We start from the raw sequence: 13,806 nt of genomic DNA on the forward strand, positions 1-13,806 counted from the left end.
TGATAATCTCACATCAAAGTCTGAGAGCTGGACAGTTTGGCTGCAGTGGGCCCTTGCCCTCCAAGTGTGCAAAAGAAATCAAAAGACCTATGACTGACTGCCTTTATGGATGAAACTACTGAGCTTTAGCTGGTATTTGGGTGAGATGAGACATATATGAGTGACATTAAAGCACAGTGTGCATACTGGTGTTCTCAACTTTAGCTTATATCATGACATAATTATGAATTGAGATATTTTTCCACCATCACCTAACATTCTTAAGTGCATTATATGAATACCATTATTTAGCATTATGTGTGATTGATTTTCCACAACAGCAAAAAAGAAAAAGCTATCTTCCAACCCTGATTAATCAATTATCATCGTGTGCGTTTTATAATTGAAACTGAGCTGGAGCCATTGGGACTTGACTGCTGTCACTCGAGAAAACTACCCCAAAGTGCTTCAATTGTATTTGCAGTTTCCTCGTTGTCCCGCCATCACCTCACTCTGATTGGTTCAATTCAAGACGGCTTGAATTTACCACGCTGTGATTGGCCCAGAGAGCTTTCTGTTTTGGTCCCCTGCCAGCAGCCGTCTGGAAGAGGAGGGGAGCCGTCTGCCTTCCGCTTCTGGGCTGGATTGACACACAATGAGGAGCAGAGGCAGGGGAGACGCTCCACAAACACCGCTGTAAATAAATACAACAATCACTGAGGCCAGATAAACATGGAGAACCAGGTACAGTAGGGTTTCCGCCTCCTTTCGGAATAGGAGCTTTCCACAGTGAAAATGACGACGGGCTAGCGAGGGAAGGAGTCAATCCTCGTTTCTGTTGCTGTTGGACTCGTAGTTTTTGGGCTCTGGAGCTATGCTAGCTGTGCGCTCATACATCGGTATTTAAACCATTGAGCACCGCTGCATCGCTGTAGCCACATCCAGAGACACAAAGAAACCCCCGCTTGGTGTTTATTCTACTTCAAAACCACATGCATGCTGTTAAACATTGCAACAGTGCTTTTGAATCGAGGTTTTGTTGTAGCTAAGCTAAGCTAATTATGAGGAGAGTGTCGACTGTGGGCTAAAGGCTAAGGAGCCGCTACAAGGCGAAGGGGGAACAGATTTGTCCTCCCCGGGCTGCTGGTGCTGGGTGTTGTCTCCACTGCCCGCGGCCTGACACCTAAAGTCTGGGCTGATAAAATCACGCATCTTACCAGAGACTGGGACGTATATTAGAACTATTTGTCCACAGTGGGTTAACATATACCGCATCCACGATGGTAGATGGTACATTGCATGCTGCATGGAAGAAAATCTGTCAGAAACTGCGTGTGTGTCATGTGTGAATCAGCCTTGGTGGCTGGTTGTTAAAAAAAACCACAATATATTTCTTAAAAGAGCTAGTCTGCAAACCACTTTTAGTTGACTAGTGTGCTTAAATGTGCACATTTAAGGTCAATGCCACTTAAAAAGCTACATAATTCACTTGGCAGATGCATTAAATTATATGTCTGCCCACCAAAGTAGCTGCAGCCCCAGACTTCCTTAGAGCATGGGGTTATTCGAGGCTGTCCTTCAAAGGGTTAAACACCCCCTTTCTCTCTCTCTCTCTCTCTCTCTCTCTCTCTCTCTCTCTCTCTCTCTCTCTCTCTCTCTCTCTCTCTCTCTCTCTCTCTCTCTCTCTCTCTCTCTCTCTCTCTCTCTCTCTCTCTCTCTCTCTCTCTCTCTCTCTCTCTCACACACATACACACACACACACATGAAAAGTGGCTCAGCCACTTTGATAAAGCTCATTTCCATTCAGCGCTGACCCCTTTGAAGTTTTAACCCCATCTGTAAAAGTGCATTCAGAGGAAGTCGTCATCTTCAAGTCAAAAGTGAAGTGTAGTTTAGTGATGCACGTGCACGTGAAGGTCTTTCAGTCATGTTGCACAAACCTGTGAAGAAGATAACCACATCTGATTGTGAGCACTATCCATGTAACCTTTATGGGTTACATTTTAGTGTGCGTTTACTTACACGAATGTTAAAAACATAGAACCGTTGCTAAGTTGTAGTTTTATTTAACTAAAAGAACACAGCATGCAACTGATTAAATCAGTGTCAAAGACAAATGATTAAAATTTACAACTAGTGATGACGTTAAAAACTGTTTGGTACTTAATTTAAACAGTTGGTGTGAAAGGTCATTTTTAAATGACACATTTAGACTTTTAACAAAAGTGATAGACAGCCTCTGATTTACAGGCTCTCATGGCAAACATGCAAGTCTAAAACTTTCTTATTTAGGTAGATTTGTTGTTGCTTAAGATCTGCTGTTGAGGATTTGTTGTCGTTTTTAAGATCTGCAGTTTATGATCCTGTTACGTTTCTTTTCATTTCTGAACAAGTCTAACTTCTCTCATGTTTAATCATTGTATTGCCAAGACAAATTGCAGAGTTACTGGGTTACACTTTATCTTATTAAATTTAAATATGTTTTTAGGAGTATTGTATCACAACAGGATAGTTGCATGATTTCTACGAGAGTTTTCTTGAGTCCAGATGTGTATGCATGATCACAGCTGCTAGGACAACAGGTCAAGTGGTCATGCAACGTTTTATAACTCCCCACTCTCATTTTCACACCAAATTCCCAACACTCGTTTTCCTTGGGTTTTGTTGAAAGGGTATTTGCAAGCAGGGATTTCCCCCTTCCAGATCGATGTTTTCTTCTCTGTCTGTGCGATGTGGCTTGTTAACGTTGAGAACGATGACAACATTGGTTGACGCTTCTCATTGTGTGAGTCCTCCCAGGAAAACTTTCCTGCATTTATTTCAATCATTTATTAGCTGGAAGAGATAAAGTGGCTTTATTTACATGGCAGCCGGGAGTTAATTGTTTTCATGGGAGCCAGCATGTCTGCCAAAATTTGTATTTCCCCTCAACCAGAGCAGTGCTCGTGAGAGGAAGAGCAAGGTTGTGTACACATTTTGACAGTTTTAGCAGCTTTGTGTTGTTTGTTTGGGAATGCTGTTTGTTGTGTTTGGTAGAAGTCTGCAAAGGAAGTGTTTTTTTTTTTTTTGTAAATAGGTTGACCCTTTGTTAGGGCCAGCAGCAGCTCAGGAGGTAAAGCAGGTTGTCCAGTAATCCGAAGGTTGTAGGTTCGATCCTGGCTCCCGCCAGAGAATGCTGCTGTTGTGTTATTGGGCAAGACACTTAACCTACCTTGACTGCTGGTCGGAGGGACCGGTGGCACCAGTGCTTGGCAGTATCGCTCCCAGTCAGTGTGACCAGTGTAGCTGTGGCTACATTGTAGCTCATCATCACCAGCGTGTGAATGTGGGTGTGCATGGGTGGATGACTGATTTTGTTGTGAAGTGCCTTGGGGGGTTATAGAACTCCAAGAAAGCGCTGTACAGATACATGTCATTTACCATTTGTTTTATGTAGACATTTCAGTATTTCCTGAGTATTTTTTTAAAATAATTTAGCTAAACCGTGTTTAAAGGTACAATAAGTAAGAATTTTACAGTGAAATTATTCCAAAACAGTCTAACGTCTCATTCATGTTGGAAGGAAGGTTACATTGAAACAGATTTCCTTCCCGGCCGGCTGGGGGGATGTCCATTTATCTCATTTCAAAAATCTAAATAGGAACATAGTCATTTAATGTGTTTATATGTGCATCAGAAAACCGAACTGTTGCCCTAAATAGATGGACTTTTTAAAATGCATGTAAACACGTTAGTCTTGCTGAAGGCAAACCGGTTCTTATCATGTTGAAGCACCCAGATGTAGGAAAATGGCGCAGTCTCACTGATATTGAAAACTTCTAGAAGCAACAAGACTGCAAAAGCGGTCTTCTGATAATAGGGTTGGGCGACGACATCATTCCACCAGCAGCGATGGGCTAAGCCATTATGGTTGATTTTACAAGAGGCTATTTGTTTGTTTGCCCATGAGTTAGTTTGTTAATGACAGATACTTTACACGTTACACACAGAAAACATTGCCAGGGGTGGACCTTTAAAGCGCCCGAGCGCCAATGGCGCTAAATTTTCTCGTCGGGCGGTAAATACTTGACGACTTACCGCCCGGGTGGCGCCCAAGCTTTATTTGTCATTTACACACCGGCTTTCACCTACGTCATGGCCCCGCCCTGTAGGAAGCTGCCGTTTTCGTTTCGCGCGCGTGAACCTGCGCACCTCTAGCCACGTACTGCACTTGTACGATTCGTGCACGTCCTGCACGATTCTAGTTATTGTCACGTGAACTATAAGTTCACTATTAAAGACGAAGTGGAACCACGCTAGAAACACACAAGCACGCAGGAAGATCGCTCCACCACAGGGATTGGATTTCTTGATGAAATCTCCGGCAAAACGCTTTAAAACTGGTGAGGAGAAGCGAGACAGTTCGAAACGGTATGAAGCAGAGAAGCGTGTGCGTAGGTGGAATGATTCTTGGAGGTTTAAAGAAGACGGGAGGCGCGGAGAATGGCCGTATTTGAGTTGAGTAGCGGCTCGCCTGGAGAGCAGACGGAAGCAGCAGGGGGAGTGGCTGAAAGCCGGCGTTTAACGCCGGGGACACACCGGCCGCGGAAGCGCCCGAAGCGAATCGCTCACGAAGTCCGGCCGCTGCTCGCCGCTCCTCAGTTCAGATCAGATGCGCCCCATTCGAGGCGCGCCTCGGCTCAGCTGTAGTTTTTCTTTTAATTACTTGGTGTCCTCCATTTCCTCAGCTCTTTTCCTGTGTGTGTGTGTGTGTGTGTGTGTGTGTGTGTGTGTGTGTGTGTGTGTGTGTGTGTGTGTGTGTGTGTGGTGTGAACCAGTTGTTTCTGCCAGTTGAATCTCTTGGACTTCCCTACATGTGTAGCTCGGGGGTGACGATGGATGAAGATATCGCGTTAGCATTCACACTTGTTCAATTTTCAATTTTAATTCTGGTGCCTGTTAGCAGCAGAAACACATCCTCACGCGCTTGTGGATATCATATATTCTATATGAAAACATGACTGTAATAATAAGTAAAGGTTATCAGCTGTTCAGTGTGCTCATAGGAAATGTGACAAAAGAACACAACACATTTCTCCTTATGGCCTATATTGTTGTTATCATCAACATAACATGATTTACAGAATACATGTGACCAACTAACATTTCATGTTCTACCACCGGATGTTTGGATCAAAATGTGAACCAATCAGATCTTAGATCAGGTGAGAGCCAGGCGTTTCCCGTCATCCCCTAGGTTTTGCAGCCGGTAGAGAGCAACTGCAGCGCCTTGCTCCAAAATCTGCGGCCGCCTTGATCTCACGAGGTTATCGATGCCTACGTATGCATGACGTCAGAGCAAGTCAGGTCAATTCGGACACAAATCTAACCGGCATGCACCGCTCGCCGATCACTGCTGGTCTACTCTGCGCAGAACTGGCTCATCTCGAACACAGTCAATGGCTTGAATACAGCAAAGCGGCGTTGGTGATGTACTGCGTTGTATGCCAGAAGTATGCGACGACAAAATCGTATTTTGTTGAGGGAACAAACAAATTCAAACTTGAATACGTTATTATGTTTGTGAATGTGTACAAAATAAAGGTTTGTTACATTTAAAACGGTTCAGTTGTTATTTTGACTCGTTTTGGCGGCTGACCAGTGGGGCCGGTAGATTCTTGGCAGGGCCGGTAAATATTCAGAGTTACCGGCCCGGCTGGCCGGTTGGTTTTGAAGTTAATGTCCACCCCTGATTGCGGAGGTAACAATCAAGAAAACATCTCCATCAGTGCATCTGAGCATTATCTCACAGTTGCTATGCCTCTCGCTGCTGACAGCGCGCATGCGGAGTGCAGAGGAGCTGAGAGAGCGTCAGTTACGCACTTGACATCGTACACAAGAGCGCAGTGCTGAGTGGAAGGTAGAAACCCTTCTATCTGTCAGAGTCTGGAAGACTTCTGGTTATGTCATTTGGAGACATTTTTCCTGATTTTAAAACTTTAGCTTAAGTAGCGCTCTTTATTCAGCACCTGCTTCGAGTGTGTCAGCGGAGTGCGGAATCTTCCAGAACAGCATTTACCAGCTACAAGTCTGCCTGAGGTAAAAGTCCAGAACCTCATGACCTCTTCAACAAGCTCCATAGAGACGTTTGATTACGCACAAGCTGCAGGTGACCAGTTCAGGTTTACGTGGAGCAGAAGGAATGTGTGTCCGGGCCGCAGCAGGTGAAATGTTCCTAATTTAAGTGAAATTGTTTAATTGCGTTGTTTATATTACTGAGGCGCTCTGATCAGCTTGTTCTGACTAAATATTAATTAAAAAGGAATGGAAATTGAATGATTATTATTTTAAAAACAAAAGTGACAGGGATAAATGGATCGTTTGACCTCCAGCTGCGAGCAAATCCTCCCTCCTCAGAGTGCGTCCAAACGCAGCAGCGATTAAATAAAGTCATAAAAGAAAGAAACCCAGTAGACTATGTTCAGAAAAAATACATTTTGCTTAAATAAAATACCACAACAGTGGGCACCACAGGGAAACAAAGACGAGGCTTCTTTTTAACTATTTAACTGTGTTTAACACGAGCCATTTATACGTCACTCTACCAAACTACAAATACAAAATAAACAAAAAGAAAAATCTAAATTTCTCATCCAGCAAACTTTTCTGCGGCGCTTCCATAAAAAAAAGTCAGTGTTTGGACTTCCAATGTACTCTCAAATCAGTCCGTGTGCCATGACGTCACAAGCGCAAATTATTGGCTTATCGTCATTTATTGGACATATATATACATATAGCACAACCCTATCTTACAATATCATTGCTATAATATAACAGGTGTAACTAGGCCTGGGCAGTTTGGCAAAAATGTCATATCATGGTATTTTTTTTTTTATTATATCGGTTTTACGGTATTTGACGGTTTTTTTCCTAAGGCCGTGATTACTCAGATTATTTTGATAAGAAAATAGTTACTGCACTAGATTGGCCGTAAATTGCCCGTTTTACCTTCATGTGCAGAATACCAGTTTTTCCATGTCCAGTCACAGGTAGGTCAATGCAGAAACCCCCTCAAAGTATCCTTGTCAAAAGAAAGCAGTTAAGAAAAAACCACTAGAAAGATCAAATATTATAGTCAAAATAAACTATTTTTACTGAACACATTTTGCATATAATCTGTGCAGTTAACCATCTTTATGATTTCACATCCAACGTTATTGCTTTGGTTATCTCGACCCACCACTTGCTTTTTTTATATACAGTCCCTTTAGCGAACGCGCCGTCTTTAATGGACGTCTGACTCTGACTGCTACTAGCCATTTTAGCCTTCGAGGTGGAGGGTGCAGATGGAAGCTTGAGACATTCTTGGTAATCCAAGATGTGTTTTCGGCTGAGGTGAAGACGCAAGTTGCTGGTATTACCCCCGCCAGCTACCACCGTTGCTCAACAGCATTAGCATATAAAAGTTGTTTGCTCCACGTCTGAACTTTTAAACCCAAAAAACCTCCAAACAACAGACGTGGCTCCTCTTTTTGGAATAAGCTCTTCTGTGTTCGAAGTTTTGATGTTGCCGTGACAGCTCCCGCCAGCCACCATTCTTGGTTTCACCACGCTGTGGTGTTTGTGTGTAGCAGTGAAATGAGTCCCCGCCGAAACAGTTTCCTACTACGAACGTTCTGTACGTTGTCTAGGCCATTCACCGGTATAGCGGTATGTGAAAAATTCATATCATCACCAAAATAAATACCGGTTTTTAGTATGAACCGGTATAGCGCCCAAGACTAGGTGTAACCCCATCAAACAGAACAGTATGGACCAAATAAGTTGTGCTAAAGCATCGTTGTAGTCCATTCCTTCAGCCATTAACCTCCAACTGCTTCAGTCCTGACAGCACGTGTTTACTATTTTTGTTGCTATAGGATAACTGGAAAAATATCCACATGAAAGGGTGCATGTCGCCACCTACTCTATCACAGTGAAAGAAAGGCGAAAGTTGAGTTAACAATGCTAATGATGAATTGAGAAGTAGGGATGCACCGATACCTCTTTTTTCCAAACCGATACGATACCGATACTTGGATCTGAGTACTCGCCGATGCCGATTACCAATACTTCCACTACACAAAAAAATGCAATGATTTGGAATACAGATTTTATTTTCTTCTCTGCTTTCAACAGGAAAAGACTGTGAGGTAGATGAAAAGTAAAATATATGAATGGAAATCATCACAAAACTAAAATATTAGGTGAACAGAAATGACAAGTTACAGTGAAGCCATTTTCAAGCAACTGCATTGGTATCGGTTCCTGGTATCGGTTAACTTTTACCGATACCGATATTGGTATTGGCACCGATACCAGTATCGGTATTGGTGCATTCCTATTGAGAAGCAGTGAGGTCTAAAGACATCTCAAGCTATTTTTGTCAATTACCAACAATTCGATATTACTGTGAAATGTATTTATCTGCTTATCAACTTCGTGTGTATGACTAATCTTCACTTGTCATCTAGAATCTTCTGGCACTAAGCCGTAGCTGGCAACAGCCATGAAACTCACAGAATAGGAGTGAGAAAGTGACTTTAGTGTTTGTAAAATGGGTTGCAGTAACTAAGTTTGACCACAGGGTGTAATTCTTGCTTAATTCTTACATAATGCATCTTTAATGTCACAGTTTTATTAGTCACAGAATTAATGTCTTTTAATTGTTTTATGGCAGATTGAGAAAAAACAAGAAGTAGCCTACTGAAGATTGCGTTTTAAACCGACTAACATAAAATATTTCTTAAATAGGTTTGATTTTAGTGTTGAAAGGGTTCAATCATTTTTGGCTTTGTTGTGTATGGACATTAATCTGTGGTGTGCAACCCAGTTTACCTTAAAGTGACAGATTCAGGTGTCAGATACAAGTTCTGTCACTTATTCTCATGTTTTCACTTTTTAGAAGCTGAGGCACGTGGATGCGTTCTATAATTAGGAGTCATTAAACTAGTTGCTCATTCGTTTTCAGATAATTGCCTGAAAATGTATTTATTATCTGTCCTCATCTTGTCTGTTGGCTGCTGATATTTTATCGACAGATGCGTCGTTTATGATCTTCAGACAACAATTTCTTTACTTTCCTTTAATTTGCCCCTAATGTTCTGAGTTGTTTTACTAATAAAATGTAGGGGATACGAATCTCTTGAATGAGTCTTCATGCTTCTGATGTTTGTTTTGTGTAACTGACTTTGTTGAAGCATTTGTGGCTCTGCTGCTTTCTGGTTTCTTAGAGCTTTGTTTCCTGGTATAAATCATGGTCGTCTTCTTGGGCACGTTTTCAACCTTTACGTTTTGCTTTTCTGATTTTTGTCTACTCTGATCATTAATACTCCCTTCCCCCTCTGCTTGCTGTTGGTGTGGTAGAGTTTTGGGTTTAGTGGTATTACTGTCACACAATGGCCAGGCAAAGTGCCAGGCAGAGGTGTGTGTGTGTGTCTGTGTGTGTGAGACTGAGCTGAAGAGTGCCAAACAAGCTCATCTCAGTCCTGTCCCGTCTAATCCCTCACTCAGTCTCCGCTCACGAGCTGCTCAGTGCCATGGCCAAATCCCCACATTCTTCAGCCATTCCCTGGACATAAAGTGTTTTTCTGTCCCCCTCCACCCCCACACACCTCTTGTTCCCCTTCTGTACAGCCTCCATAGCCTCTCCACTTCTATTATCACAGTGTCATTTGCGTGATCCGTTCCTCTCATTGTTCATGTCTGGCAGAAGTAGCCCAATAATGTGGTCCTTTTCTGGATGAGTCTTTTGACTCGGGCATCAAATTACTCTCATTTTATTGGGAGCGTCTCAACACCCGTCCAGCTTTGCATCTGTTCAGCGACTCTCCTCTTGGGTAACACAGCCTCAGACTCTTCAAGTCTAATTTATACTTCTCAGTCAGCTCCGCTTTTGCTCTCAGACTTCTCCGTCAGCTGGAGATTGTTGAAAAGCAATTCCCCGCCAGGACAACCGAGGGCGTAGCGCTATTCTGAGGTATCCTGCCACCATTATAATCAAGTATCCGGTCCACAATAGTGTATGAGGGGCCTAAAGCCTGATTCATGCTTCTCCGTCTGCGTCAGTTCGGAGACATGCAACGTCCTTGCGTGCCTGCCGGAGAGTTCCGCAAGGTCGGGCGGAGTCAAGCTCTCTTTTCTAAACATCTGTCAGTCGAGACGGACAACGCAAGCTTGTGATTGGTCAGGACGCCACTGTCGTCTACACCGCCGGCATTGCGCCCTCAAAAACATAAAGAGAGCCGAGGAGAACTAGCGGCAGACACGGAGAAGCTTGAAGAATACCTCGCGAAAAAACTAAAAATATGAACGTTTAATTCCCCGTGACTGGAGGAGTGAAAAGATGCGCAGCAAACGTTTTATTTGTGGACGGAACTGACAGGAAATGTGGGTTTAGAGGTGGGGAGCGCATGAAGAGGTGGAGGAGAATGAGAGACAAATTTGTCCGTGTTAAAAATTCTCTTATATACAAAAAAACCCCACAATATAAACACACTATCTTGGTCCGGATACATGACAGGATACCACAGAACAGTGCTACGCCCTCTGTTGTCCTGGCAGGGAAATGCTTTGCAACACTCTCCAGGAGACGGAGAAGTATGAGAGCAAAACGCTTCCGTCAATCCGTGCGTGTCTGTCCCTTGCGGAGCTGACGGAGAAGCATGAATCAGGCACAAGTCACGCCCATCTCCTTTTGGACCACGGGTCCCCGGAGGAACGGAAAATGAATGCAAGTCAACGGGGCTAAAAACACTATTTTCTAATTCCGCTTGTTTTGTGCCATGGATTTCACATATGATGTCTGTGAATTTTAAAGAAGCTTTTTGATACCAAGAATGCGCTTATTTTTGAACGGGGGGAAACACTATTTTAGGTTTTGTGTGAAAATAAGTCCAGGACTACAAATGTGCTTCACGAAAGTGACGTCATCGAACCAGACACGGAGGAAACTGAGGGAAAAGGGCTGTAAGTTCAGCAAACTTCCCACAGGAGGAAAAAAACACCATAAATCTGGCCATTTGGTGAGTAGCAGCTACGCTAGGTTAGAGGAGATTATGTGGTGACATCACATATGCAACATGCCGATTTCTGGTGTGTAGTCATGCTAATTACAAACTTTTACAAGCTGATAAACGTGACTGGTGTGATCAAAACACCCATCATTACTTTTCATTTAAATTGCAGTACAACATATGTGTGATGCAGGGCGTAAGGCAAAGCGGATTAGAAAATAGTTTTTAGCCCCGTTGGCTTGCATTCATTTTTTCGTTCTTCCAGGGACCCATGAGCCGACCGGAAAGGGAGGAGACTTAAGCTCCCTATCTACTATTGTGTTTACATTGTTTTAATGTATTTCAGAGACTTTTTTAACACGGACAAATTTGTCCCTCATTTCCCTCCACCTCTTCATGCGATCAACACTTCTAAACTCACTTTTCTCGTCTTTTCAGACTTTTTCTGCAATGCGCATTTTAACCTGTACCAAGTCTGTCGCTAAATATCTTTTTATTTTTTGAAGCTGCAGAGGCGGTGCTGTTGATGAATTTACAGGTAGCAGCGTCCTGACCAATCACAAGCTTGCGGTCTCCATTTCTTTCGACAGATAGTTAAAAATTGAGGCATGTCTCCGTCACCCTCTGCGAGCCTGTCTGAGAGTTCTTGCTCTGACGCATAATGGTGTTGCGTGTCTGTCACGACACAGATGAAGAAATATAACTTATCCTCAAGTTTTTATGGGTAGAATAGGCAGATGGTTATATTTAAATATTTGGATGATTCACAGTCCGGGATCTACTAATGTGCTTAGAATTAGCATTAGCTAATCCAGCTATAGTAATTTATTGCGCTTTTCCCCCTCTGCAATTTATTTAATACATCAGTTATATTCAGGAGAGCAAGATGGAGACCTATGCACAGGACTCACTGTTAGAGCCACATTCATCATCAATCTCTCTGATTTGATATTTTTTAATGACGATAAATAAATGAAATAACAATGAAAAGTCACTGTCACATTTCCTTTGTCTAAAGGAAATCTTCTTACATTCTTCTTAAAAATTTGGTAATTTATCATCCTACATCTAAGCTACGGGGTAAATTTCACCCAGTACTAAAGTGATTTTTGAGTTAATTTTTGTGAAATTTGTTGTGAAATGACCTTACTAAATTCCCCGAACCACCTCAGCTGGGTCTTTTTGATGTGGAGGAGCAGCGGCTTTACTCTGAGCATCTCCAAGCTCCTTGCCCCGTCTCGAAGGCTGAGGCCAGCTAACCTATGAAGGATCATTTCAGCCGCTTGTATTTTTGATCTTGTTTTTTAAGTTATTACACAAAGTCTGTGACAACTGGCCAGGATTGAAGGTTGGAAATTGAGGAACAAATTTCTGTCTCTGAGCTCCCTTTTCAGATAACTTCAGATAATCTTCTTCAGCTTCTGCATCATTCTAGATACTCTGATCCACCTATCGATCCCCTGCTCTCTCCTTTCCTCACTTGTGAAAAAGACTGATGCTTAAATGTCTTTACTTTAGGAGTCTGACTTAATGCTGACTGTTCAAACCAGGCTTGAACTACTTTGGTACAGGGACTGAGACCATCCACCCATTACTTTCTGAGTTACCCCCACAGGGTGGCCCTGGGTACATGGGCATAAGCCTTCTCCAGATTCACAAAACGCATGTGGACTGGTTGGGTGAACCCCGGTGCCTCATCCAGTACTCTAGCAAGAGTAAAGAGCTGGGGCCTCATTTATCAAGCTTGCTTACACACAAAACGGGGTCGGAAAACTGCGTAAGCAACTTTCCACGCAAACTTTGGGATTTATGAAAGAAATCGTAGCAGAAAAATGTGTGCAACATTAAGTTGACTAAGGACCTGGCTTACGCACATTTTGGACATGGAGAGCACCTGCAGTGCTGCTGCTGAGAAGGATAAAATTATGAAATCCTGCAGCATTATCACTTGTACTGCTTCGTTTTCACACAGAACAAGACCCCCCACATGCATATACACGCGCGCGCACACTCACACACACACACACACACAACCTGAAGCACAGAATGCACAATATCAGCAGGGGGACAGATTGAGACAGAATGTCATTCGTCTGTGACAGTGTGTGTCCTGTCACTGTCACCCGATAGATCATGCGCCCTGGCTACTTGGACAAGGGAGATCTCCATTTGGCTGACTGGTTAGCACGTGTGACTTTCACCCGGGAGTCTGGGGATCGAATCCCGATTGGACCATTTTTTAAATATCCGCCACAGATCTCTCTGAAGAATTCACAACATTGACAGCTTCAGCAGCGCTGTGCCACTCCGTGGATTTTCTCTTATTTGTTTTGCAAAAGCACCTCCTTTCATTTCTTCACCTCACCCACAAGTACCTCAACTTCTGTGAAATTGCGCTTCCTTGATCTGCCTTGCTCTACGGTCGCCATCGTCATTGGCGGAGCGCTGCAACAACTAGCTTAAGTGTATGCATGAGATCCACAAGGCACATTGCATTGACTATTTATGGCAGTAAGTGGGCGTGGTGAGGGCGAGATGTGACTAAAAAGCAGCTGAGAACATTTCTAGTTTCTTTTTTCTGAAGCGGAGATTGCGTGCAGCTGTGCGTACTCCATGTTTGATAGATCACAAGCCTACTTGGCGTAAGTACTTTTTTTTTGCTGAGCTTAAGGACGGTTTTAGTGCGGATTCTACGCAATGTTTGATAAATGAGACCCCAGGTCTGTGGTTCCACAGCCTGGAGAAAAACTATATTGCTCTTCCTCAATCCAGAATTTACCCAATGACCAGACCC

The 13,806-nt window shown here is 43.2% G+C and overlaps 1 protein-coding gene across 2 annotated transcripts in view; it reads left to right on the forward strand.

Annotated features, from left to right (window-relative positions):
- Nucleotides 1–588: 588 nt before the first annotated feature.
- mllt1a (MLLT1 super elongation complex subunit a) overlaps nt 589–13,806 on the forward strand; it is a 34,892-nt gene continuing 21,674 nt past the window's right edge. For both annotated transcript variants that reach the window (XM_015970945.3, XM_015970946.3), the window contains exon 1: nt 589–723. In XM_015970945.3, coding sequence (XP_015826431.3) covers nt 712–723 — 12 coding nt within the window. In that variant the 5' untranslated portion in view covers nt 589–711. The remainder of the gene's footprint in view (nt 724–13,806) is intronic.

Source organism: Nothobranchius furzeri, chromosome 8 (assembly GCF_043380555.1).
Source record: "Nothobranchius furzeri strain GRZ-AD chromosome 8, NfurGRZ-RIMD1, whole genome shotgun sequence".
In the NCBI taxonomy this organism is placed as follows: Eukaryota; Metazoa; Chordata; class Actinopteri; order Cyprinodontiformes; family Nothobranchiidae; genus Nothobranchius; species Nothobranchius furzeri.